The sequence below is a fragment of the Mustela erminea genome, chromosome 12, assembly GCF_009829155.1.
Source record: "Mustela erminea isolate mMusErm1 chromosome 12, mMusErm1.Pri, whole genome shotgun sequence".
Classification (NCBI taxonomy): Eukaryota; Metazoa; Chordata; class Mammalia; order Carnivora; family Mustelidae; genus Mustela; species Mustela erminea.
In genome coordinates, this window is record NC_045625.1 from 29,863 (window position 1) to 57,132 (window position 27,270).

General features: G+C 54.1%; 1 protein-coding gene across 12 annotated transcripts in view; it reads right to left on the reverse strand.

Annotated features, from left to right (window-relative positions):
* Window positions 1-5,256: 5,256 nt before the first annotated feature.
* Window positions 5,257-27,270, reverse strand: part of CACNA1B (calcium voltage-gated channel subunit alpha1 B) — a 182,974-nt gene continuing 160,960 nt past the window's right edge. For 11 of the 12 annotated variants that reach the window (XM_032307664.1, XM_032307662.1, XM_032307658.1 and 8 more), the window contains 10 exons: window positions 23,379-23,475; window positions 20,292-20,400; window positions 14,444-14,551; window positions 13,606-13,718; window positions 12,478-12,605; window positions 11,009-11,144; window positions 10,736-10,852; window positions 9,407-9,614; window positions 8,909-9,153; window positions 5,257-8,575 (listed from right to left, as the gene is read on the reverse strand). In XM_032307664.1, the coding sequence (XP_032163555.1) occupies window positions 8,045-8,575; window positions 8,909-9,153; window positions 9,407-9,614; window positions 10,736-10,852; window positions 11,009-11,144; window positions 12,478-12,605; window positions 13,606-13,718; window positions 14,444-14,551; window positions 20,292-20,400; window positions 23,379-23,475 (1,792 nt within the window). In that variant the 3' untranslated portion in view covers window positions 5,257-8,044. Of the gene's footprint in view, window positions 8,576-8,908; window positions 9,154-9,406; window positions 9,615-10,735; window positions 10,853-11,008; window positions 11,145-12,477; window positions 12,606-13,605; window positions 13,719-14,443; window positions 14,552-20,291; window positions 20,401-23,378; window positions 23,476-27,270 lie in introns of those variants that run through there. The other variant, XR_004277441.1, reaches the window with a different exon arrangement.

Genomic DNA, 27,270 nt, shown 5'->3' on the forward strand with positions numbered 1-27,270 from the left:
ATGTTATTTACGATGTGGGAGTGTCACAGGATGGTATAGGGGCTCAAGGGCAGGCTGCCCCAAATCTGCCACTTCGACATATAGATCATTTTAATTAAAGTTACTTAAGAGACAGCCTATGCAGTGAGGACACCTAGACCCTCCTCTGTCCCCCGGGAAGCAGGAAATCAATCTCTCCTGTGAAGATGTCCCTGTACCAGGAGGTAAAGAGATTTCAACATCACCAGAGATGGGACACTTCAAGCCCATGAGGCTGTATATATATATAAAAAAAAAAAATCCTCGTTACTTTTTACTAATTTACTCCCCCAGCCAAAATTCTGTCTAGAATGCCTTACTAACTGAAGCTCCCAAGATTAAGTTTTCTTTGTCCTTTATTTCATCAAAGGTTTATTTTCTCTTTGTCTAGAAAGTATGAAACCTGGCTTCCTTGATCATTTCTTTAGACCTCAGTTTCGTTATTGGGTCTCTAGGCACACATCATTACACTTTGGGTTTTTTCTCCTGTTAATCTGTCTCATGTCAATTTTATTCTTAGTCCCACGGTAAGAACTTCAGGCCAAAAAAAAATCTTCCTCCCTTTCAATGGAATACAGAACATGACACATAATCTAACTGTATTAGAAACATATGGGGTGGGGTGCCTGGGCAGCTCAGTCGGTTGAAGCCTCTCCCCTCAGCTCAGGTCGTGATCCCGGGGTCCTGGGATCGAGCCCCACATCGGGCTCTCTGCTCAGCAGAGAGCCTGCTTCCTCCTCTCTCTCTGCCTGTGTCTCTGCCTACTTGTGATCTCTGTCTGTCAAATAAATAAATAAATAAATCTTTGGAAGTTGGGGAGAAACATATGGGGGAAAAAAGACCCTCACTGTAGATTGCATGACAAAAGGTGCAGACCTAAGTAACTTTGGAAATGAATGGAATCTTTAAAGTAAAGAAAAATGTACTGTATGTACACAGTGGATTCCATTTGATAAAGTTCTTTCCCTGAAGAGTGGTAGCTATCAGTTCTGAAGACACCACATCCGTAATCTGGAACGGAGCCAGAGTTAAATCAATGGCAGGTGGGAAGAGCCAGGTTTATCCCTGTTAAAGTAGGAAGTTACAGATCAGCAAAGGGAGAAGATCACAATCTCCACGTGGTGATGGACCAGGTTGGAGACATCAATGTAAACTCAACTTTAGCTTGATACGGACACAGACAGCTACACATAGAAATCTTTAAGATTAGGTGCGTCAGCATAGGTGGGAATACATGCATTTGTTGCCTCGCATTGTCCGCTGAGCACATTTAGCTCCCACGTGTTAAGACTTTAATACCATCCTCTACTAACCAGGGCTCCTTGAAATTGCTGACACTAGAACTGAGACAGGAAGTATAGGAGCCAGGATAATCGGGAAGTGTCAGAAAGTAAGGAAGCCTCAGGAGAAGAGCCAGAGAGATGGAATGATGTCAGGGGAAAACAGGAGCCGGTGGAAAGCGCTCCCAATCACCAAAGCAGGAATGAGCCTGCGACCAAACTGTAGTGCTGGAGCTTGACCTACCCTGGTGTCCATACTGGTAAAAATAAATGATTCTTTAAAGATTTCATTTATTGATTTGAAAGAGAGAAAGTGCATGAGCAGAGGGGAGAGGCAGAGGGAGGGGAGAAGCAGACTCCCCGCTGGGCAGGAAGCCTGACCTGCGCTTGATCCCAGGACCCTGAGATAATGACCTGAGCCGAAGCAGCCACTCAACTGAGCCACCTAGATGCCCCAGAATAAATGATGTTTTAAAAAAGAAACCACAGGCCCCAAATGGAGTCACTTATATCAAGAGACCCAAGCCGGCAAACCAGACTTACTATCTGACCTAAGAGCAGTTCCACATACCCTCACCTCTGCATAAACTTCAACCAGTCAACCTGGAAAATGAACTGAATGGCCCCTTCTGTTCCCTTTAGGAAGAGGACATTGTCTAATGCATCCTAGGATGCATCTAGTGCATCCTTTCTAGTAATTTCTTTTTTTCGATCCCCTCTGTGCCTTTGAATACCTTCCCTTCCCTGCAGCTCAAAGGGGCCCCTTTCTTTTTGCTAAATGAGATGCTGCCTATTTCATGAATTGTTCAATGAAGCCAATGGGAGTGGGCTCTTTTACATCACCTGGTTGCATTTTTATTAACAAATTACAAATAATTCCAAATAATGGATGTAGACACTCAGCCATTCATCAAGGAAATGGCATTAATTCCCCTCTCCTAAAGTGTGGCCTCAGAGCAGTGTCTTCCTGTTCATGGCAAACAGTCACTTCACAATGGGGAAGCCTGACCAGCATTGCCTCAGCCAGGTGACCACTAACACGGACAGTGATAAGTGTTCCCTTGTTATAAAGTGATGACAAAGCACTTTACCTCCCTGATCTGCTTCCTCAAAACCCAGAACCCAAGTCTACTCATGAGGAAAACAAGTAAATCTGAAAAACTGTCACAGCCAAGAAGAGCCTAAAGAGACATGATGGGTACATGTCACGTGGTGCCTAGCGTGGGATCCTGGAGCAAGAAAGGTAGAACGGAGGGAACTTAAATAAAATACAGACTTTAGCTAAAAATAACATGCCAATATTTGTTCATTAATCGTGAAAATTCTGTAGAAAACTAGAAAAAGAGGAGAAATTAGGAGCGGCTGTGTGGCTCAGTCAAGCATCTGCTTCTCCCTATTAAGCCTGCATCTCCCTCTCCCTCCTGCTTCCCCTGCTTGTTCTCTCTCTCTCCCTCTCTCTCTCTATCAAATACATAAATAAAATCTTTTTTTTTTAAAGAAGGAGTAGAAATTAAAGGTCAAATAATAGAAACCTATTGCATCGGACAGGAAGCTTATAGGAAATGGGTAATTTCCTAATAAGAATGCACATTAACAAAATGGACCCTAAAATAAGGAAAAAACAAGCAGATCACTTAACCATCCAGGGGCCTCTTGCTCCTGCTGGTTCTCCCCTCACTGTTCTGGGGTTTTCCTCTCTGGGGACCCAGAAGGAACAGAGACAGAACTGTTCCAGAGCTCCCCTGAGATCTGACCCCATCTTCTTGTCTACCCCCAGCTATGGCCCACCCTGTGAGGACACCGAGCATGGGAAGTCTCAGGGATTGCCAACCCTGATGTGTCACCTAGCACTCTGGATGGCAAGGGACTGGACATATTTACTGAGGTAAAATAAATTCTTTAAATGGTAGAAATACATTAATACTTGCAAGAAACAAGAGTGGGTCTAGATCCGGCAGGCCCAAGGGCTCGCACTCTCACAGTGTGAGCTGGACCCTCTCCGACCCTCCATCCTGCTAAGGGCTCTGGGGAGGCCCCATTCCCAGGCACAGTCTCTCTCACTGCATCTGGAGCCGTGCACAACTCCGGGCTGACATCCACTCACCATCCGTTATACTAGGAAGGGTTTCTCTTTCCCTTGGGTTCCATGAAGTCATGACTTTAAGTGTCTTTGGCCTGGCTTGGGTCACACTCTCATCCTTGAAGCCATCAGAGCACCCAGAGGACAGAGCATGGGGTTGGGTAGACTTGGGTCATGTGTCTATCTTTGGAATGTGGAGTCTGCCCTCTGGAACTGTTTGGATGGGAGGCAGGTGAGATGTGGTTTCCAAAGGGAAGCTGAGATACTGGCCTTGGATGTGAGAGCGGATGCTGGGCGGGGAAAGCAGCAGATTCTGCATCACTGGTGGGTGACTACAGGGCTGTGGAATCTGAAACCCAGGGAAGGAAGGGGTCCACTTAGGGTCAGGGGCTGCAACTGCCCATCCAGGGCTCTCCCTGTCCTCCCACGACGGCAAGATGCTCTTCTAACTGCTGAGAAAGCAACTTTGCTGTTGGTGGGAAACTCAAGGCTCCTGCCCTGGGCATTGGGTCCTCGCATCTCAGAGACTGGATGGCACACAGGCCTCACTTGTGTCCTTGGGAGGAGGGAAGCCTGAGAGTCACCCTTGCCCCCCACACACATCAATCACTCAACCCCAGAGAACACACCGGCTCATTTCCAGTCTCTTCTCTCTCCTTCACAAAGCGTAGACACCAAATATGAGGATGGTCAGGAAATTACTGCTCAGTGAAGTCAAGGGAGGCTCAAGGATCATTCCACACCTAGAATCCACATGTGGCACACCTTCTAGAGGCCACAGTCCCTGAATCATGCATGTGGCTCTCTCAAACCACAGAGTTTCACTGAGAAAACTGCTCGCTGGGAGACACAGTTACTCCCATAACCTTGATTCTAACAACTATGCATGTCCAAGGTTTACATACATATCGGGAGGCCAAAGGACAGAAAAGCCAGTCTGCTGGACAGCTGTTGTGGCCAGGGCCGCATCCAACACTTGGAAGGTTAAGAGACTGAGGGAGGACGCGCTTGTCTCAACCACGCAGATGTTGGGAATGGAAACATCCTGTGGGGCTGTCTACACTGCCCATGGACTTCCTACGTTCCAGGAGCACAGTCAGCTCAGTAACTGGCCATAGGGGTTGTCAAGACCATGCCTGGCCTGAACTGGAGGACCACAGATGCCTCCTGAGATGGTGAGAGGCCAAGGGCTGTCCTGTCCACTGTTCACTGTTGATCCACTTGGATGGGACGGAGGATCTAGCCAGGGCCAGGAGAGCCCCACCAGCCTGCAAGGAGATTGCACATGGGGGCAGGTAGGCCACTGTAGTCAGTCCTGTATCAATCCATACGTGTTTCCTCAGTGCCCTCATGGGTCAGGGTGGTGCTAGAACTTGCGGCTGCCCAGGCAGAGGGTGGCCAGTGGCAACCTTCACAGGTGGGAGGGAGGAAAAGCTGTGTATGACCTCTGAGGCCCTTACAGCTCTTGACTGGGCTTGAGCTGGATCTGAAACAGTCAGTGATGAGCTATTTCACTTTTCTGTTAAAGCCCAGGAGTGAGGGGCCAAAAACCAATGTTCCAACTCACTTCTGACTCACGTGTGACCCTGGGTGAGTCCTGTCCATCCTGGAGGCATATGGAGATGGAGGAAGGGGAAGAAAGCTGATGACACTTAACCCTAACCCAGAGCATGGTCCTGATCCGGGCACTGATCCTGAGCCCAGCCCATGACCGTCACCCCAACACCACACTTGCATCATGAACAGACCCAAAAAAGTTTTAGAGGGGTCTTATTTTCTCCAGAGAGCTCCTCGGCTGTGCACTCCCACCCGCGTGCCCACGGAGGCAGCCCAGCCTCCTGAGGACACTCAGGTCGCTGACTCCCGCACCCCCGGCATACATCACCCAGCAGCATGGTGGGGTTTGATTTGATTTTTTGCTAAGTTTTATTTTAATCCAAGGACTTTGATTCATACAAAATGTCATTGTAGAAACAATAGCAGAATCCAAAGTCTGGGTGATCAATATTACTCAGGCAGCAAACTCATCAATCACAGGATTGTTTTAAAGCAGGTCCCAGTTGTGTTGCATGGTTGGGACTTCTTTTTGGGTTTTTTTTTTTTTTAACACTGTTCTTAAATATAAAGTTTTGCAACAAACCTTTGATTTATATCAAATATAATTAAAAATTAACAAATGAGTACATTGTATCAAAAAGTACGAAGATATACATGTCATGCACATACTTGTATATATGTATATATGTATATATTTTACATGCACACATAACTTATTCAAACTACAGCCACTGCTTGACTGGTCCAGATGCAGACAACTGGTTAATGCATTTCAAATTTGGCAACTCACTATGAGATCTCAGTGGAAACATATGATAGCTGAGAAGAGACGATACAGAAACAAAACCCAAAGTCAGGAAAACAAGACACAGTATCTCCTCCCCCACTCCCTGTAGTTTTCACCAATTCCAGTGTCTAGAAGAATCCAGACAAACTGGTGAGGCTGTGCAGGGCTACAACAGTGATTCTCCACCGACCATGGCCTTGGAAGCAGCTGTGGTTCTGCACAGAATGGATACATTCAAAATAACATGGGCCAGAGATGAAACATCAGTATCAAAATACACACCCTTCGGCTTTGCAACAGGAGCACAGCGATCTCATGCAGGCTGAGATGCCATTCCGGTTATCATTTCCTATTGCAGTAAAATACTCTGTAATCTTAAAGTTTCAGAGTGTTGTGCCTTCTGGTAAGGAAATTCTATAAAATGGTTTGGTCACAATCATGCTGAAACCCTAGAACAGGTGATTTAGTTCTACTGAACATGTGTCTTTTGTTGCATAGCCCTATGGGTTAGCGACACCCACTCACTGTGACACACCGCCACACAGAGAAACGCACACACACATCACAGGCCAAGTTTCTTTAAGGTGAGTCATGGGGTGACAGCCAATGGGAACACTCAAATGATCCAGCAAAGCGATCATCTGACGTTTCCAACATGGAGGGCGCACCAAAATCTAACCATCTAAGAACTCCTTTGGTCCACGAAACAAAGGGTCTCCCGGCATTTTACCCGCAGCCTCCTCCGGTGTTTCCATTTTGAGAGTGGCCATGAGGTTGGATTTCTCTCTCGCTTTTTGCTTTCACATATCTTGTGCCACAAACAGTGCCGAGCTTAGCGTGCCTCCCACCCGAGCTAGAGTCTCGAAGCTTCTCCTTGCCGCGTCACTTCCTCTGAGTTTTGGCCTCATTCATTCGGGGCGTCCCAAGTGCCGCATCTGCTCAGACACAGACCCTCCCTCCTGCCCCCACCTCTCCCTCTTCCCAGTACCTCTCCCTCTCTCTGGCCTTCTCTGAAAAGAAACTCACGACAACAGACATCATGCCCCCTTTGGCAGGCATCCCGTCCCTGAGATTCAGATGTGCAACAGACTGAAAACACCCCACGCGGACATGCTCTACGTCGCTGTGTGGCTTCCCAGGAAGCCCTTTCACTCGTGGGAGGAAAACGGGGAAGTGGTCGCTTCGTTTCCAACGACAGCCATCCCACTGGATGTTACACGAGTGTTCTCCACGGACACCAGCCTTGCACCTGGTCGATGTCTGGAACTGGGAACAGTTCCAAGGATTCACCCACACTTCACACAGGCTTCACGTCACTGCCCCCAGGAGCCTGGCACGAGAGGGCTCGGAAGTCAGGCACTTGGTCGAGAGCAGCAGGGGCCAGGGGAGCTGGGGGACCACCCAGGCTGGACGCAAGAGCGTCTCCTCACACAAGACACACACACACACACACACACACACACACGCACGCAGACACACCAAAGAGCTGAGAGCTTCCTACAGGTTGGATTTTTTTAAGTAGTATTACTATTTCCTTCCCCAGTTTTGTTTTTCTCTTTTTTCTAGATCAAGTATATGGAATTGACAAAAGAGGGAAGGGTACTGTGATTAAAAACCAAAACCAACAGCCAGAATGTTTTCCAGATTTGGTCCCCGTCAGGGTTGACAGCATCTGGGAGAGGACAGAGTGTGTGAGTGTATTTCTGGTGCCCGTTTGTGGTTTCGGGTACAAAGAGCCACGCCAGGTGTGTCTGTGTTTGTGGGCGCTGACAAGAATGCATGGAGCCGCGGCCCAGGCTCCCGAGGCTGCTGCCGTGGACCGTCAACTCTGTCTTGTCTGGCCAGGCGTTCAAACGGGCCAGGCTCCCCCGTACCACAGACTTGGATAAAGGATGGCCTCTGCGAGATCCAGACCTCCTCAGAATGGCTCCAGACACACACCCCAGATGCTGGGACCCATCACGCAGGATTCAGACTGGCAGCGTCCTACTCAGCACATGCAGCCACTTCCCGTGTAGGGTCTGTGGTACGAGACCCAGGCAGGCAGCCTACCAGCGGACAGAGAGAGCCACATCCCTCTCTGAAAGGGCTTTAGGAGACTTGGTCCAGTGTGAAAGAGGAGGCGGGGTGGGGGGAGCAGCAGGGCCTCCCCCCAGCTGGCCCCAAAGGCAGGGCCCCTCCTCCCAGGGGCTGCTGCCCCCGTCTCGGTGCCCCTGAGCGTCCCCGGGAGCCCAGCGTGGATGATAAAACTCATCAACGGAACGCGGCCGCTGCGCAGGTGCGTGGCGTGGGCGGCGCAGGTGCGTGGCGTGGGCGGCACAGCTAGCACCAGTGGTCTTGGTCGGGGTGGTGGTAGCTGTGCCGGGCCCGGCCGCCCGAGCTGAGTCCCAGAGTGCAGTGGTAGCCGTTGGGCACGCGGCGGAGGGGGTGGGACTGGGAGGTCAGAGAGGACACGTAGGAAGTCCGGGAGGAGCGGCCTGAGTTGGTGGCCACGGCCTCCTCAAAGGTAAGCGTGTCCTCGGGCTGGGTGCGGGCTATGTCCTCACTGTCCAGACGCTGCCCCAGGTAAGGGTCAGAGCCGATCCTGGAGCCGGCGGCCAGGGGCTGGCTGAGGGGGTCTCTCTGGAGCAGAGCGTTGTGCTCGGAAAGGCCACGGCTAAGCCGGCCCGGGGAGAAGGTGGGGGGGCTGGTCTGTGCCCCAGCGAAGTGGACAGGCGAAGAGTTGGCCGTCTTGTAGGTGACACTGGGACGGGGGGTCAGCGGAGTCTGGGGGAGCTGCCTCCGCCCGCCACGGCCTGGGGTGCTAGCACCGGATGTCGACAACAAGGGGCTCCCGTTCATTGAACCACCACCCTACAAGAAAGCAGAACAGGGCAAAAAAAAGAAAAAAATGAAAGTACCAGACCAGAGGCCAACGCGGGTGAGAACCACTGTGGGGAGGGGCGGTAAGCATGGAGAGAGGCAGGCAGCCGAGGAGGGAGACTGGTCGAGTGTGTGGTGGGGGCAACGTAGCTGGAAACAGTGGGTAACAGAGGGACAGGCACAGTTCAGGGAGAGGCGAGACCAGAGGCCAGTCCAGGGCAGTTGGGACAGGAGGCCTGGGCTGGAGCGGGGAGCCGTGGGGCCCCGGGCCAGGGAACCAGGACATGAAGGAGGATTCGGAACATGGAGGGGGTCCTGTCTTACCGGTCTCGGGGGTACCGGTTCCTGCCCAGCTGTTGGTGATGTGGGGTGGCTGCTGAGAGAGGGTTTGGGGTGCGAGGGCTCACGGCCCCCAAAGCGGTCACAGGAGTAGAAGCGCTGCTTCTCCGAGGAAGAGGAAGACGGCTGCCTCCGCTCCTGGGACCGGCCGCGCTCCTGTCTGCGCTCCCTCCGGCAGCCTGTGGGTCCCTCTCCTGGGGGTGGGCCTGGCCCTGCAGCACTGCTGGGTGCTGGCCGGAAAGAGGTGAAGTCAGCACAGAGAGCCAGGTGGGGAGACAGACCCCCAGCCCAGACCTGGTCCCCATGACTAGCAGGAGGGCCCAGGGTAAGAGCTGAGGTGGGCGGGTGGTCCTGCCTGGTCCCCCCAGACCTGCGACTCACCACCCCCTACTCAGGACTGCTTATATGGTTGAGGTACAGAAAGGAAGAGGGTCTCAGACCCCTGCCCCAGGCCCTGGACATCGGAGGGACCCCTGCACGCACCACCATCTGTCTCTGCAGACAGGCTGGGCCCCTTCTCCAGGGACTTCTGCTTCCTGTCCCTGCGGCGATGGCAGCGGTGGTGGTGGTGGGGCACAGGCTGGCTGGCGGGGGCGCGGTCCAGGGCAGCATTGCAGAGATGAGCCACATGAGGGCGCTGGGGCGCCAGTGTGGAGATGGACCGCTTCATGGGGCTGGCGCTGGGGGCCGGCTGTGGGGGGGGGGGGGGGGGCTCACAGTTTGAGAGGGGTCTGGGGTTCCAGAACCACCAGGCCCCTCCTCTCCCTGGAAAGCTCTTCCCCACCCAGGCCCACCCTTTCCCCCAGAGCGCACTGCACAAGTTGCTGGCCATCTTTGCCAGCAGGGCACAGAGAGCTGTTGGCCTCAGTGTCCCAGGAGAACAGGGAAGATGCCAGGACGAGGGAGGCTGGGGCCAGGCTAGGAGAACACTGAGGGGTGCTGCGTGTGATGACTCTGCTGAGTCAGGGCCACGGGGCTGCTGCCCTGAGCTGAAATCAGGACCCATGGAAATGAGCCCTCCACATGGAGCAGACCCATGGCTTCCACTCAGTGTCCTCCAGCTGGCCGCCTCGCTGGCCAGGGTCAGGAAGGGGAAGAGGGCAGGAGCCACCAGCAGTGGGACACAGAGACAAGTTTAGAGGATGAAGTCATTTTGAACGTGCGGAGCCAGGAACCATAAAAGGAGGTAAGGACAGGGCCAGCCCCAGGCCAGCACTGAAGGTCCCAGGCCCCAGGCCATGCTCTTCTAAAGCCCCTCACCTTCCCAGCAAGTGAAAGCAGGGTCCCCGACCCAGCCTCAGGTCTGCAGGCCCCTCTCTGAGTCCTTGTGAAAGGGCACGCAGCCCCCTTGCCCTAGAGCATCCCTGCATCCCCGAAGGAACAGGGGATGGAGCTGGGCGCTCCTGCACACCCAGAGAAGGAACAGGGCAGATCATCCCCAGAGCTTCGACAAGGCAAAGGGAGGACCAAGGTGTGCGGCATCTTTTGCACTGGGGGGAAGGGGGGTGCACTAGGGTGGGACAGGTATGCCCTAGAGAGAGGGAAAGGCTGGGTCAGGCACACTGGGCCACAGTAACCCAAAAAGAGGCTGACCACAGGTAGGTGCCACAGACTCTTGGCAGGCCTCAGAGGACTCTGGCTGTTCCTCTTGAGTCCATCATGGAGTCCTAGAAGTCCCCAACAGGACCAACAGCGTCCAGGCTGCCATAAGGTGGGGAGCCTTCATGTGGGACACAAGCCCTCCCCAAGCCAGGTTTCTTCATCCCCCACTCCCGCACCCTTCCATGACCCTGACCCTCCCAGACCACCTACCTGAGTCTCTGCAGCCAGGCGGGGCATGGAGGCCGCTCGTCCCTGGCTCTCCAGACCGGGCTGGGCTTCCCCGTCAGGACCTCTCAGGGCCACGCTCTGCATCTGGACCTCCACAGCCTGGGCACAGAGCAGCCCACGGTCACGGCAGCCCCCACGCCACTCTCACCTTCTCCCCTCCCCCGGGGCCTGCAGTCTCCCACCATCCCTGCCTCACCCCCACCCCTCTGTTGTCCGCCATCCCCAGCCTGACTCCCCAGCCCCAGGAACCCGCACCGGTTTTCCCGGCTGCGTCACTGGGATCTCTGTGGAGTGGCCACGCTCCAGGGGTGTCCTTGCCTCACTGGGTACCTCCTGGGTCCGCTGAGTGCCCCAGGAAACAGACTCCTTGATGCCGCTCTCTTGGGTTTGTCTGTAGAGCAGAGATGATTGTTGGCTCAGAGCCTGTGGGCCCCGGAATGGCCACCGAGGACCTGGCCCCAGCCTGCCAGGAAGCTACACTGGCCCTTCCGCCTGGGCTCAGGAGCACCAGCAGCGCGAGGCCCTCCCGTGCAGGCCCTCAAATGGCCACAGGGCGAGGGGTGTGGACCTAGCGCCAGGCTCCGAGCAGACGGCCAGAGAGGGCCCCAGAGAGGAGCGTGAGGGAAGGCTGGGCCCCGCCAGCAGCTTCCTCGGCCCTAAACACGGCCTCCCGTGCGTAGCTGGAGCAGGGCCGGTTCTCAGCAAGGATGCGACCACACGTGTACGGCGCGCCCGGTGCCCGGTACGGACATCCTGTCTGTGCTCGTGCCCAGCAAGCCCTGGCTGCTGAGTTACGTGCAGCGTAGGACTCAGCAAAACCTACCTCATTAACAGGGCAAGACCCACAGCCGGGCTTCGAAGAAGAGCGTCCAAACGTGTGCGGACGAGAGGACGAGGGAACCCTAAGCATGACGGCCGCACCCAGTCTGCTCGGCCGCACCTCAGCCCCTGCGGCAGGAGGCGGCGCAGAAGCCCCTCCCCTGGCGCTCAGAGGGCGGTCCGTTTGAGCCCATGGGGTGTGAGCAGACATGGGACCCTGCTGGCCCCGGGGGGTGGCTAGAGGAGCCCACTGCACCACCCCTCGGCGACACACAGCACGGGACAGGTCCCTGCTCTTTCACAGCACTTGGTTTGGGTGGTTCCTGCCCAAGAATTATTGCAGCAAGAGTCAGAGGGCAGGCGAGAAGGATGTCACCAGTCTGTGCACCAGATACAGATACAGCTGCTTCAGAAAGCGGGACCAGAGTGGACATCTGAGGGGAAAGGCGTCTTAGAGGGGTTCGAAGACTGGACACACACAAGCGGTCAACAGAATGTGGTGGGGACTGAGATGGAAACAAGGAATATCTCAACGGGCAGGGAGGGAGCAGAGGCAGAGGCCCCTGCCCGGGATGGTAAATGGGCACACACACTGGGAGGGGACAGCCGGAAGCTGCTGACCTCAGTACCATCAGACGCACCCCTGCCACACTGGGGAATCAGCTCTGGGGACCACCACAGACTGCTCCAGCAGCCGGCCTGGACCAGCTTCCAGGCACCACCCACAGGGAACCATCTGGGTGGAGGTGGGCACAGGGTGGACAATGGAGCCCGTCTCCCAAAGTGGCGATGGGACCTGAAGGCTCCGTGTCCTGCGGCCATGCCTGCAGAGGGCCCCTCTGGGAGGTGCCAGCACCAGGAATCCTCCCTCCTCCCAGCACCGCGCTCCCTGGCCAAGTACGCACACGGCCCCGCCGTTGCTGAGGGAGGCAGAGCTCTTCTGCCGAAGGAAAACCCGGGCTCCTCGGAGCACTGCGGGCTGTGTCTGCTCCAGCGTAGCCTTCAGAGGGTGGAAGAGGGACACAGGGCCCATCTGCAGAAGGGACGCAGAGAAGAGGGAGAGCTCTGAGGGCAGAGACAGGTGCACCAGGAAGCTGCCGTGTCCCCGCAGCATAGGCCGGTGCTCCTTCTGCCCTGCCCCAGCCCTACACAGGAGGGAGGCAGAGTCTTCCCCCCACCCTGGCCTGTGAGTGACATCAGCAAAGTTGCTTCACTTCTTGGAGCTTCAGCTTCCTCACCTACAATATCTGGGGACTGCACCCACTTAGAAATGGCAAAAATATTTCATCTCATCAACTTGGATTGATGGGCAGAGGCCGCATAAGCCCCAGACTGAGCAGAATTCTGAGATTTCAGGCCTTGGTGAGGGGCAGGGCATGGGTGGGTGTCTGCATCAGACAGGGGAACGGGGGGCTGTGGTGTGCATGGGCATCAGATAGTTCCCATTCCAAGAGGGGTGAATGTCCCTGCAAGCCCTGACCACCAGGCAGCTTTCTAGACAAGAGAGTCTACATATGATCACTGATGCTTTGGCTATGTGGGTAAGTTATTCTCCTTGAAGGGTGACATCAGGAAGACAGGGCCCCAAACCAGACCAGTCAGAGTCATGAATGGAAGAGATCATGGCCTTGGACCCATCAGTTTGACTCTCTCTGCTCCCTGCCGTGTGCAGGATAAGCAAATTCTCCTCGAACCTTCCCAAACAACCTCCTCGAGTGTTGTTCAAACTTCTTTCTTCTACCACTTAAAAAAGTGGTATCAGCAGGGAACGTGTTCTCAGCCCCTTGTCTACTGCTCCTGAACACTAGCTCTCCAAGTCAGGGGACCCCAGGACCAGCAAGAGACCAGCCACTGGAAAGCAGACAGGCTGCATGGAGTCTCTGACTTCGGGGGCGGAGAGCCACAGTTGGGACCCCTCCTCCTCCTTTTCCTGCCGTGCCATCCCCAGGAGGATGTGCGTTCCCTCTGCTGTCGAAACAGCTAACGGGTGTCAGAGCCTGAGGTTACTGCTTGGGAACCCTGAAACCCGGTACCTGGGACAGGCCTCCCGTTGCCTGGTGAATCTGATCTCTGGTGGTCTTGTTCTGTTTGTAGAAGTCGAATATCATCAGAGCCGCGTACACTTTTCCCACAGTCATCTCATCGGCTGGAGGGAGAGAAAACAGGACGGAGTATGGCGGAGGAAGGTGGGGCGGGTGGGACAAGGGAAGAGCCCCCACCGTGAGGAACCCCACACACGCTCAGGAAAGGGCGCAGGGCTGGGCCAAAGTTGCACAGTCCCCACATGGTATCTTTGGACACTGGGCACATGCTCCCTGGAGCTGCACTGCCTCCCCACAGGGCCCTGCATCTCCTCCCAGTGAAGGGGATGTGGGGGTTGATCTTTAAGCCCTTCATCTCTAACAGGAGTCGCCCTGCTGTTCTCTGATCTTTTTAAGTACAGCCCCCACCAGGAACGTGGGGGACTGTGGCCAACAGAATAAAGTCCAGGTAATTCCCTCCCACAGTCCCTATGCGCCCACTCTTAAGACTGTTTCCCCACAGGTGGAATCTAAGTCTAGACTATCAATGAGGTCACCCTGGCCCAGGGGTCCCGGCACTGCCTCTGGGAGGGACACAGAAGGGGGTGAACAAGGGGAGGTTTTTTTTTTTAAAAAAAGATTTTATTTATTTATTTGACAGAGATCACAAGTAGGCAGAGAGGCAGGCAAAGAGAGCGAGAGGGGAAACCAGGCTCCCTGATGGGCAGAGATCCTAACACGGGACTCAATCCCAGGACCCTGGGATCATGACCTGAGCCGAAGGCAGAGGCTTTAACCCACTGAGCCACCTAGGTGCCCCAAACAAGGGGAGTTTCTTTCCCTCACTTACGTTTATGGGGTGGCACCAGTAAATCCAGGGTCTTCTGGGGCAGATTGGCCCACACAGAGGAGATCTCCTTCCTCAACTCAGCATCACACTGGTGCTGCTTGGTGCCAGCTGGGGCGGGACAGGGCGTGGAGGAGAAGAGAGATATCAGCAGCCGTCCCATACCCCCTTGGGGAGCAGGCAGGGAGAGGTGTGGTGCAGAGAAAAACGGGGCAAGGACAGTGCTAGGAGAGAGGGCGGAGCAGGAAGAAGCGCGGCCAGGGCGGCCATCAGAGCGCCCCTGAGGGGCTCCTGTCTGGAGACAGAGGCCTGCGTGCATGGGCCCTGGGAGTGGAGAAGGTCACGGTGGCAGTCCAGCCCTTCCAAACTACCGAGGGAACACCCACCCGTGCCAGGTACTGTTCTAGGTGATGGAACAAAAGCAAAGCAGCTGCCTTTGTGGCACGACGTGGCTTCATAACGTGGCAGGAAGTTAAAAATCAAGGGCGCTGGGTACAGAAGAAGCCAAGTAGGAGGGACGAGAAATACCAGGGGGGCTGCCGTGTTGGACAGGGTGGTCAGGAAATGTGTCGTGTGTGCACGACCCTGAAGGCAGAAAGGGGCCAGGGTGTGTCACACAATGAGCCAGGACAGCAAGGCTCACTGAGCAGGGCATGGGGGTTGGGCGTTGCAAGGAGCAGATGCTGAGATGGGAAGCAGCAGAGGGATAAAATACTGACTTATCTTTTTTTTAGCATCAGGGATAGTGTGGTGTGCATACGGTGTCACTCACCCTTTTCAGTTATCCCGTTCTGTGAACTGCGATAAACCCATGAAGCCACGTGGTCCCACAATTGAGACGTGGGACCACGGCCAAAGCCCCTCCGTGCTCCCACTGTAACTGACCCTTGGCCTTCTCCTCCCTCCCCCTCCCCGTGTGTTTTTTGTCCGGTTTATGTGGCCTTCTCCAGAATGCCACACAAACAACATCGCGGGGTGTCTTTGTTTTGGGGGACTTCCCCACTCAGCCCCCTGCATTTGAGACTCATCTGTGCTGGCAAACGCGTCGGTACTGTGTTTCTTTTGATAGCTGAGGACTATCTTACTGTATGGACAGACCACAATTTGCTTATCCATTCACCAGTTGTAAACACTTGAGTTGCTTACATTTGGAGGTGATTATGAAATACAGCTGTGAACCTCTGCATCTATGTTTTTGTAAAGATGTGTTTTCTTTTCTTCCCACTTAGGAGTGGGATGGCTGGGCCAAACCGTCAGGAACTGCCAAACTAGGGTGGCAAGAATCCCATATTATGTATTCTCACCAGGACTTAATACTGTCCTTTTAAAAAGTATTTTAACCATATTAATAACCATGTAGTGTTACCTTATTGTGGCTTCATTTTGGATTTCTCTAATGACTAAAGATACTGAGCGTCTCTGTAGCTGTTTACTTGCCTTCCATATATACATCTCGGTGACATGTCTGTTCAAACCTTTTGCCCATTTTTATCAGGTTGTCTATTTTCTTATTACTGAGTTGTGGGAGACCTTTACCTATTCTCCAAACTGATCCTGTATCAGATATATGTTTCAAAAATATTTTCACCATTGCTTTAGCTTGTCTTTTCATTTTCTTAAATATAAAGCAGAAGTTTTTTACATTGGATGAAGTTCAATATCGATTTTTCTTTGATGGCTCATGCTTTTTGTCTTAAAAAATCTTTCCCAAACTCAAAATTGCCAAAATTTCTCTCCTGTGTTTCCTTCTAGAGGTTTTATAATTTCACATTTTACATTATATCTATGATCATTTTCAAGTTAATTTTGGTAGGAGATGAAAGGTATGTGCTATGGGCTACATTGTGCGCTACCCCCATTCACCTGTTGAAACCTGAACTCTCACTGGGACTGTATAAGGCTGAGAAGGAGGTAATTGGGTGAAATGAGGTCAGAAGTGGGGGGTCTGACCTACAGAGTTAGTGTTCTTATGGGAAGAGACACCAGAAAATTCGTTCACTCTCTGTACCTACTCAAGGAAAGACCATGTGAGCACATGGTGAGAAGGTGACCACCCTACAAACCTGGAGAACAGGCCTGGGGATGAACCCTACCTTCCCGGCACCTTGATTCGGACTTTCAGCCTCTAGACTGTGAGGAATAAATTTCTGTGTTTAAGCCACTCACTTACGGTATTTTGTTATTGGCAGCCCAAGCAGACTAAGATAGTAAAGGTCAAGATTTTTCCCTTTTGGGGGGATATAGCTGTCTAAATTATTCCAGTACCATTTGTTGAAAAACTTATCCTTTCTCCATTAATTGCCTTTACAACTTTATCAAAAACCCATTGGCTGTGTAAGTGTGAGTCTCCTTTGTGTTCCACCGACCCATGTCTCTGCAATTGACTAGCTTTATAGGTAGTCTCTGATTCATGTGGACTGAGTTTTCCAGCTTTGTTCTTTTTTTCAAAATCATTTCTCAAGTTTTTTTGCTTTTCTACAAACATTTTAGAATTCATTTGTACATTTCTACCTAAAAACATCTTGGGATTTTGGTTGGGTTAACATTTATTCTATTGATCAGTGTGGGAAGAGCTGACATCATGGCAACACGGAGTCTTCCTGTGCAGGAAGACGATGCAGTGCTTGATTCAGTTAGGTCTTCTTTGATTCTTTCAGCCAGTGCTTTGAAATTGGCAGCATACAAATTTCACATATAAACGTTGTAGTGTTATCCAGCAACACAGATGTATTTCATGGTTTTGGTGCAATTTTAATGGAACTTTTTCCCATTTCAATTGTTAATTGCTAATATGTAGAAATACATTTGCTTCTTACACACTGACCTTGTATCCTGCAGCCTTGCTAACTTGTGTATTGTTTTAGTAACTTCTTTTTTTTTTTTTTTAAAGATTTTATGTATTTATTTGACAGAGAGAAATCACAAGTAGATGGAGAGGCAGGCAGAGAGAGAGAGGGAAGCAGGATCCCTGCTGAGCAGAGAGCCCGATGTGGGACTCGATCCCAGGACCCTGAGATCATGACCTGAGCCGAAGGCAGTGGCTTAACCCACTGAGCCACCCAGGCGCCCCTAGTAACTTCTTTTAATGGCTTAAAACAATAGAAATTTGTTATCTCAGTTCTGGAGGCCAGAAGCTCAAAATCAAGGTGTCAGCATGACGGTGCCTCCTCCGTATGCTCTAGTAAAGAATTCTTCCTTGCCTGTTCCCAGATGTTGGTGGCTCCCAGCCATCTTTGGAATTTCTTGTTTTATAGATACCTCCATTTTACTCACCTTTTCTTAGAGCCTTTCAGATTTTCTCCATAGATAATCATGCCAGTTGTAAATACGGACGGCTTTATTTCTTCCTTTCCAACTGGTATGCTTCCTATTTCTTTTTCTTAACTTATTACAATGGCTAGGTCCTAAAGTAAGATGTTGAACAGGAATGATGACAGTAGACATCCTTCCTTTGTTTTTGATCTTAGGGGAAAAGTCTTTCTTTGTTAAGTGTGTCATTCACTGAAGGTTTTTCACAGATATCCTTGGTTAGATTGAAGGGACTTCCTTAGTTACTACACTATGCAGAATTTTTAAAATCATGAAGAGATACTTAATTTTTGTGAAATGCTTTTTCTGCATCTATTGAGATGATCATATAGTTTCACTTCTTTGATACAGTAAATTATATTGATTGATTTTTAAACTTGAACTCAACTTGCATTCTTGGGATAAACCCTACTTTTGTCATCAAGTAAACAGAAATATATATATCCAGATTCAGTCTGAGAAAATGGTGTTGAATATTTTTGTACCTACAGTCATGTGGGATAGTGAGCTATAATTTTCTTTTCTTATAATGTCTTTGTCTCTTCTTGGTATCAAAGTAATGTTAGCATCATATGGTAAGTTGAAAAATATGCTCTTTTTTTCTATTTTCTGGAAGAGTTTATATAGAACAGGTATTATTTCCTCCTTAAATGTCTGGCCAACTTCACCTATGGAGAAAACGGGGCCATGGATTTTCTTGTTGGAAGTCTCTTAACTATAATTTAATTTCTTTACTAAATATAGTGCTACTCAGATTATCTCTTCCTTTTTTTAACCCACTCAGGTTATCCATGCCTGAATGAGCTTGGTAGTTGGTGTCAAAGAATTTTCCCATTTCATTTAAGCTATAGGCAGAGAGTTGTTCATAAAATTTCCTTGTTATCCATTTAATGGCGGCAGGACCTGTAGTGGTGTTCTTTCATTCCTTATATTGGTTATTGTTGTCTCCCTTTTTCTTGATTAGTCTAGCCAGAGGTTTATTAATTTTATTGGTTTGGTTTCCAACATGATCATCCTTGCTGGTATGTTGAAGGCAGACAAGAGCAGAGGCAGACCAGCTGGAAGCTACGGCAACAATCTAGCCAAGACCCAAGAGACAGTGGCTTGGACAGGAGCTGGCAGTGGGCGAGGGCAGAGAAGTGATCATACTCTGTAGATACTGAAGGTAGAGTCAGGAGATATGACAAGGGATCGGATAGAGGTCAAAACTGGGGCAAGGATGAAAAAAAGGAGGTAAGAATGACTCCAAAGGCTTTGGCTTGAGTGACCAACTGGAAGAAGAGAGTTTCCACGGATGGAGATGGGAACGACCACGGGGAACACGTGGCGATCAAGTCCAGGCAAGTGAACTTGGAATGCTTCCTGGGCCTCCAAGTGGAGACAGTAAATAACTTTTCTCACGTAGCCCCTCACATGAGAATGCAGGCCTGGGGTTCAGGAAGAGGCCTGGACTGAAAACACGAAGTAGGAATTCCCAGTATTTAGAGCCATGAGAATAGGTGGAAGGACCGAGGGGGCAAAGAGTCTGGGGCGCAGTGACATCCGGAGAGTGGGAGACATGAGAAAACACAACAAGAAACATCAAAGGGATTCAACAAGTCAAAAAGGAGGTGACAGCCGAGGAAAGGCTGAGCTGCGGATAGGGAAGGTAAGGTCACTGCGCAGCTCAGCAAGCGCGGCTCCCGCAGCACGGCCGTGCAGACCCGCCTGCGGAGTGAACGGGAGAGACCAGACAGACCCTGCAGACCAGTCTCCCAAGAAGCCAGTTGCGAGGAAGAATAAACATAGGGAAGTCAGTGGAGGAAGCAGATGGGAGAGATCATAGCACGTCTATATGTTGATACAAAGACTCCAATAGGGAGGAAACGAGTGATAGCACAAGAAGCGGGGTGCAGAATTTCTGGCAGGACATCTTTGGGGAGATGATGAGAACGGGACCTAGAGTGCAAGGGGTGGTAGGGTATGGGACTGGCCTTGACTCATCTGCTATGAACAATATGGCTGAGCTCAAGGTCACGAATGCAGTCTGGAAGGCGGTGTGGGGGCAGGGACAGGGCCGATTCCCTCTGGTGGCTCTAATCTCCTCTGAAGGTACAGCAGGCGTCACAGGAGGCCGCAGGTGGGGAGGACACACTGGAGGTTTGTTCTCTCCTAGATTTGCCACAGGCAACGCGGTCCTGTCAGCTCAGAAGAGGACACGCCAGGGACTGGGCTCACTTCAGGGAGTGGACCGCAGGCACACAGACTCTCTGGCCTGGAAGGGTGCTGCCTCCACATGCTCTAGCTCTGGGTAACCTGGACAGGCCGATTACCCCCACTGCACCTCAGCTCCCTCTCATGAAAATGGGATCATTCACAATGCCCCAGGGTGGTTGTCAGGTGACAAGGTTGGTGCCCGACAGAGGCGCCATGAGCACCTGTCCTCAGTCCCCTCCAGACAGGCCTCCTCACCCCTCCTCCCTGCACACCCCCCCAGGGGCGGCTCTGGAGTGAGACTGCCTGGCCCTGGCTCGGTGCCCTCCCCAGATGCTGCCTTGCTCACCTGGAGCCAGCTTGATCTCCAGTGCGGTCCGGATGAGGGCCATCAGCGTGGACGTGAAGTGGACAGTCATGTCCTCGCTGGAGATGGGCATGTTCATGCGAACCAGGCGCTAGGGACAAAGGGAGCAGGTCAGGGCCAGGCTTACCAGGGTCCCTCCACCATGGGACTACAAGGTGCTGGAGGCCCCTAGAGGCTGGGCTTCTCCTGGGGGTGGCTTCTGCAGGTGCCCAGGCCCAAGCAAAGTTGGGTGGCTGGGAGTTTTGCCAGCATTCACACTCACCCTTGGACCCCCACCCTCACCGGAGCTGAGGCTTCACCCAGCCGCAGACAAAGGGACATCCGGGTAAAGACTGTCGCATCGCACCAAGCCAGAAGGCTGGGTCCCTCTGAAAGAACAGGCACGTGCTCAGCCGGAAGGACCCCTGCCCGAGGCTGGAGTACGGGGCATGTGGCCTGGGCTCAAGAGGGGTGGGTCTGGGCTGCAGAACTGAGGCTGGGGTGCCCTGGGATGGCCCACAGATGGGCGGGAAGACCCCTGTCCTTACTGCTCTGCCAGGGTCACCCGTTCCACCGGCAGCCCAGAGCCCTGGACAAAGGGCAGGTTAGCCATGAGCACAGCCCTGGGCTCCAGCTCCCAGTGAGGCCTCCCCCCACCCAGGAAGGCTTCGTCTCTCACCACCCAGCCAGGGGACCTGGAAGAGGCAGCCAGCACCTTCCAGTCAGAAGGACCCGGAGCTGGTGGGACTGCACAGAGCCAACGTGAAGGCTCCTCGGGAGAGGCTCAAGACGACCGCACAGGAGTAAAAGTACTCCAGAGCAGACTGGGGGCGGCATCCGGCTACTGTACTCCCTGCTTCCCCATCAGGTGACCCGCCCCTCTCCTCTCCTCATTTCTCAAGGACAGAACCGTGGGAGACAGACGAGTGTCCATCCCACAGACCTCCAGGAACAGCCAACAGCTACCCGCAGCCTGAGGCTCTGAGAACGTATGTGATGTCTAGGAAGAAAAGTGTCCCCAGTGTGTCTGGAATGGCCTCAGCATGGCAGGTCACCCAGCTGGCCGGCTGGAGCCCTAGGGGACCCGTGACCCACCCATCACCTCTCAGCAGTCTCTTGTCCTCTGCCACAAGACAAGAGCTAGAGACAGGGACGCCGGGTCCCTCCCTGGGCTCTGTCTGTCCTCTGCCAAGCCCATACCCTATGACACAGCAGTGCCTTTGGGGAGGGCCCTCAGCCCCGTCCCCGGTGTCTCGGCCCTAAATCTAATCCTCAATCTAACAGAGGTTGGGTGGTTGGAGACATGAGCCTAGACTCTGCCCCCTTGAATGCTGGCAAAGCCCCACCTGGCACACCCACTCGTGGTCCCAGGACCGCACACATAACCTGTGTGATGCACACCAGGAAAACGGGCTTTCCAGAGCACGGTGTCCCTGTAGACCGGCACCGATGACAGAAGGAGAGGCAGAGGGATTCCTCTCCAGGGGGTCAGGGAGTTGGGTACCAGCATGGAGGGGCGAGCAGGTGATCACCAAGAGAAGAGAGCTCTGTCCAAGGCACCTTCACCAGAGGCTCTCCTCTGCCTGACTAGGCCCTAGAAGGGCCAGGATCTCAGGAAGCGGCAGCAGGACAAGGCCAGGGCAAACAGACAGGCATCTCTGCCTTGGGCTGAGACCCTCCTGGTCACAGCACTCTGCCCTTCTCCTGCACCCTCCCCAGCTCTCCACGCCCCTCCATTCCCACTCAGCTGCTGCGCCCCTGGTCTCTTCATGACCAGCACCTTGGAACCGGCCAGCAGAGCTGGGGAGGGGCCCAAAAGGCTAGCCCATCGGGGCCCTGCATGCCCAGCCCAACCCCAGGTGCCGGTCCGGACAGAACTCTCCTTCTTGGGAACAAAGCTATGGCCACACATGCAGGCCTCCAGGCAGGCACAACGTGCAGGCCAGGCAGGGGAGGGCTGAGGAAGAGAGCAGAGGCGTCTGCCGACGGCTTGAGGGACAACTGCTTAGCTTCCGAAGGCTGTGCTGGGCCAGGTGACAGAGACAGGCCCAGATTTGGAGCATAGACAGCGTGGACAGAACCAGAGAGGTGAGGGCTCTGCTGGGAGGCTTGCTCAGAGAGAGGGCAGGGGCAGGGAGCCTCCAGACACACGCTGGCTGAGTCGCAGGACTCCGGCTGGCTCTGTTTTCTGGGAGCAGCAGGAGCTGCAGGAGGACTCTCGGTGCTGGGCGGCAGGTGCGGGGGTTGCTGGACGGATGGAAGGTGCCTATACACCAAAGGGGGGCTAAGGACACATGGGCAGATGGGAGCAGGCTGTGGGCTGGGCCACGTGACCGGCTCGCCTCCTGAAGAGGGATGCCAGGAGGTGTCCCTCAGTTTACCCCTCATTGCAGCTCAGCCTCCTGGGCATTGCAGGGAGGGGGCTTCGGACCACCTGAGCCCCTGAGGCTCTCCTTACCCTGTAGCAGCCCTCTGAAGCCCCAGGAATGGCAGCAGGACGCCTCTCCCTGGCGTCCTCTTCCTTCTCAATGCCACAGTGCCTCCTTCCCACTGTGGGGATGCTTCCTCCCCAGGCTAACAGCAGCCCAGACCCCGAGAAGTTCTGCACATGTGGAGCTGGGTGTGGGCTCCTCCTAAGTGCCGGAGGCCCTGCAGAGCCCTATCACCCCAGGGTCAGACCTGAAGGGCTGGATACCTCCACCTTCATCAGGCGCTTATGGGACAGAGAAGCTGAGTGCCGTCCTGGGCCCAGAACAAAAGCAGCTTCTGTCAAGAAGGTGGTCTGTCCCGTCATTTCCAGGAAAGAGAAGGAAAGGGAAGAAAGGCAGGGGGAGGGCTCCGCCTCTGTCTTCCTGAGCCTCTCAGGGCCTCTCAGGGTGGGCAGACCTGCGGGAACAAGGGGCGGCTGCAGAGACACCATCGCGGTATCCATGTCCCTCTGTCTGGGAAGGTAGAGGACGTGGTTGGAGCAGAGAAAAGGAAGAAACAGTGAGACAGCAGAGCGGCAGACAGACAGACGGATAAGCCCCCAGAGGAGACCTGAGGCCATCCCCAGCACAGCCAACCTCGGGGTGCAGGGGCGGGGTCTACCTTGTATGCAACTCGAGCAGGGCATTTCTTCCCCAGCCCCAGGGGTGGGGACATGTGTTTCAGCATCTCAAACATGTCATTGTAACTGATGCGCCCACTGGAGACCCGGCCCAGAGAGGCAGAGGCGAGGGTGGGGTCCACAGGAAGGGGTGCGGCAGGAGGGGAGGGGGAGGAAGCAGACAAGAAAACAGATCCAGTTAACCAGCGTCAGATCACAGGCCGAAAGTCAAAATACGCAAAATGAGGGACTTTTCTGCTTGACTCGATCCCCTCCTTGCCCCTCCCAGCCTCACCTCCACACTCCAGCCCCACGCAGGGCAGCGGGCAGGGGTGACATCTGAGCTAATGAACATGGAGGGATGAGGAAGGGCTGCATCGGGGCGGCTTTGGGTTGTCAACTTCGGATTTTACGCTTTTAGAAACCACAGATAATGCCAAATTGGAAAAGAGCTGTTTCACCATGCCGGGAGAGCTGGTGCCTGACCCAGGAGGCCGGCCTGAGAACCACGGCAGAAACGTCAGCGTTCCTTAATGCTCAATTTGCTTCCAAGTTAGCCTGGAGGCTAAAAAGTGGAGAAAAATCTAAAACAGGCCAGAAATCTAGAGTGGGAGCCATGTTGTTCTGCAAGGAGCCCAGAGGCTCTTGAGACAAGCTGGACGGGTGAGTCCTGCTCCAAGCCCAGAGACGCCCGAGGCTGCCCAGGGCAGGGCTGCTGCTGGGAGTCAGGGCTGGGCAGGAAATGGGAGACTGCGGGGGCCGGTGAGGGGGGGGCGCGGTGGGCAGCTGGGGTCGGAAGTGGCTCGGAGCCACTCTTACTCCCCCCTGACAGCACGCCAGGAACAGGGCTGGGGCCCACAGACGGGACCCGGCTCCAGATCCAGGGAGGTGTCTGCGGCTGCTGACTGTGTCTTCCAGAGGTAGACAGGCCACCAGGCCTGCAGCCTCAACTCCACCCCCAGGGACACCTGCCTATGGGACCTGCTCAGGGTCCCAGAGACATGGTCAGGTGCAGGCCTCCCAGGACAAAAAAGGGACAGCTTTTCCCTGGCAGGAACAACTGCCCCAGGGCCTGGCCCTCCTCCCAGGGTACCCAGCCTTGGCTGAGTGGTTCGATGCAGAGGTGAAGCAGGAGAGCCCATCCTTGGGCCTCCACTGCCTCTGCCCTCGCCTCCCTCAGGGACCAGAAACCCCTGGGTTGTTGGGCTCTTCGGACTGGGAGGGGCAGCTGCTCCTGGTCTGCTTGTGCCCATGCTCTCCTCCTCTGGGGCCCTTGGCCTCCAGCCTGTCTGACCATCAGCCCACCCTTGAGAGCCTGGAGGCAAAGCCAGGTGAGACAGCTGCTTCCTTGGGCACAGGCAGCGCCTGGCCCCCAGCTCCCACCCAGCAGCCGACACCTGCCCTCAAGGCCCAGCCAGAAAGCTCCGTGTGCACTGCCTCAGAAGGCTGCCTCTCCCCGGCCAGCTGGAGGGGTCAGGAGATCAGATGGGGGACCGAAGCGTCCAGGAGGTTGGAGTGCGGGCAGGGCAGGGCAGGAGGAAAGAGAGGTGAGGTGTTGTCATTCCCAAACCAGGCAGGGAGTGTGTGCTGTGTCTGCATTTCGGGCAGGGGAGAGTATGTGGGATGGAGGCTCTGAAGTCGCAAACCTTGTAGGCCAACCTACGAGGGCAGCTCTTCCCTAAGCCAACGGGTGGCGTAATACAACGCAACAAACTGTACATATCCTTATAATGAATCCGGCAACTGGAAAGGAAACGTCACAGGTTACAGCAACCAAGGCAGCTGAGCCCGCCCCGCCCACCCACCCAGCCTGCGGCAGGAAGAGGAGCCCCGCGGCTGGACAGGCAGCTCCCTGCAGGGAACCCTGGGGCTCCGACAGCCCCAGGAAGCGTGGCAGCCCCAAGACAGTGTCCGAGCCTGAGGCAGGTGGGAGACACACCACACGGAACACGGCCGGCCCGGGCCCCCAGCCCCCACCGTGCACGCACTGGAACCACTGGTCCATCTCTCCCTGGGCCCTGCTCCCCCACCCTCTCCGGCAGCCCCTACTCTTGCTCCCCGAGTGCCTGGGACCCTGTGCCTGGCTCTCCTGATGGGGCCCCACCTCCCAAATCTCCTGGAATCTGCTGGTCCGGCTAAGAACCCCCTTGTCCCAGGGTTGGCACCCCAGCCAACACGTTTCTCTTTCCTGTCCAATCAGATCCAAACTTCTGGAAAAAAGGGAAGAAAGAGGAAGACCCATTCTGCCTCACCCAAGGTGCTTGCTAACTTCACTGGACACAGAGCATCATCACAAAGGGTCTGGAAGCATGGTGAAGCCCCCAGCCCCGGTAATCGCCCAACCCAATGCGCAGCCTGTTCTTTGGCTTGTCTTCTCTCTTCCACCATCAAACCCCTCAGAGGGCACCAGATGGAAGGTGGGGGAACAAGACCGTCGTCCCGACTCAAACACTGTTCTTGCTGTCTATTAAGTCAAAGCTACGGTCTGTCCTGAAGTTCAAGACCTTCTCCGCCTGTCCCAGCCACCCTTCCAGCCCCTTTGCGATGTGTTCTCTTCTCCATCAGACACAATCAGACCCCCTTCCCTTCAGCCCTGCCCCACCCGCTTCTCCGGAGCTCCGTCCATCCTGCCCCTCCCAGTCTGGCTCAAATGCCACCTCCTCTGGCTCACCAGGCAGACGGGGTCTCTCCCTCCCCAAACAGCTGGGCTCCCACTACAACTCCCCTGATCTCCCCCAGTGCTGCCGCACCCAGCGTCCTGAGAGCACGAGCCTGCTTCGCCTACACACCCCCGGCCCCAGGCACACTGTGGAGGCTCCGGAATGGTGACGGGCAGATGGATGAGCACAAAGACGAGCAGACAGACCGTGCACAGGTGGGATGTGACGCTCCTTTCGAGGGTCCACACCACCACAAAGTGAAGCCACACGAAGATGGGGGAGCGCGGCACCAGGAAGCAACAACCCCGTGCCTTCTTCATCACCACGCTCACGCACACCTGCATCCACACGCGTGTACACACACAAGCATGCCTTGTTTACTCACACACACAGACGTTCACACACACGTGCACACGAACACACACAGGAGCACACAAACATCACTGCACTCAAATGTCTGCAGTCACGTGTGTGTACCCGTACATGTACACACAAGCATGTGCGCACATGCACATGTATATGTCTGCTGTACACATGCACATATGCATGCCACGTGTGTACAGACCTGTACACGTACCCACACAAAAACATCCCTGCACATATGCACTGTGCACACACTCCCAGAGCCACACAGGTACAAACACACACACACACACACACACATACACACGCACATGAAAGCGTGGAAATTTCACAAAGTTCTGTTGTTTTTTAAGTTTCTCCAAGAACCAGGAGGCAGCAGAGTGGCCACCTGGGACATAACGATGACCACAACCATGCGTCTACCACACAGGCTAGGAAGGGCTCAAAGCACTCTCCTTGCTCCTGTGCCCAGGACTCGGTCTGCTTAGTGGCCTCTGCTGGGCCTTCCCCTGGCCCCTGCCATCGGGAGGCAAGCTCTGTTTTCAGCCCCAGGCACATGTGGGAGCAGCAAGTCTGAGCGTCAGCTGTTGGTCACGTCCATGTTACTTCGGACCACGGGCTTGTGTGCTGTTTCACAGAGGCCACCTCTGGCACGAGGCTTCTATCTGCTGTCTACTCTTCCACAGACTTTCTTGACCACGCTCCCAATGGCCTCTGCCTTCCAGAGGCCCCGTTTTCCTAACTCTGGATTTCAGGAAGTCTGAGCCATCACAAAACCACAGTCTGGCCCTGGTCCATTTCCTGTCTGTCCTCATTCTGCTCCCCCAGCGGCTGGACTAGGGGAAGTTCTGGGTCTGCAGTTCATAAAGAT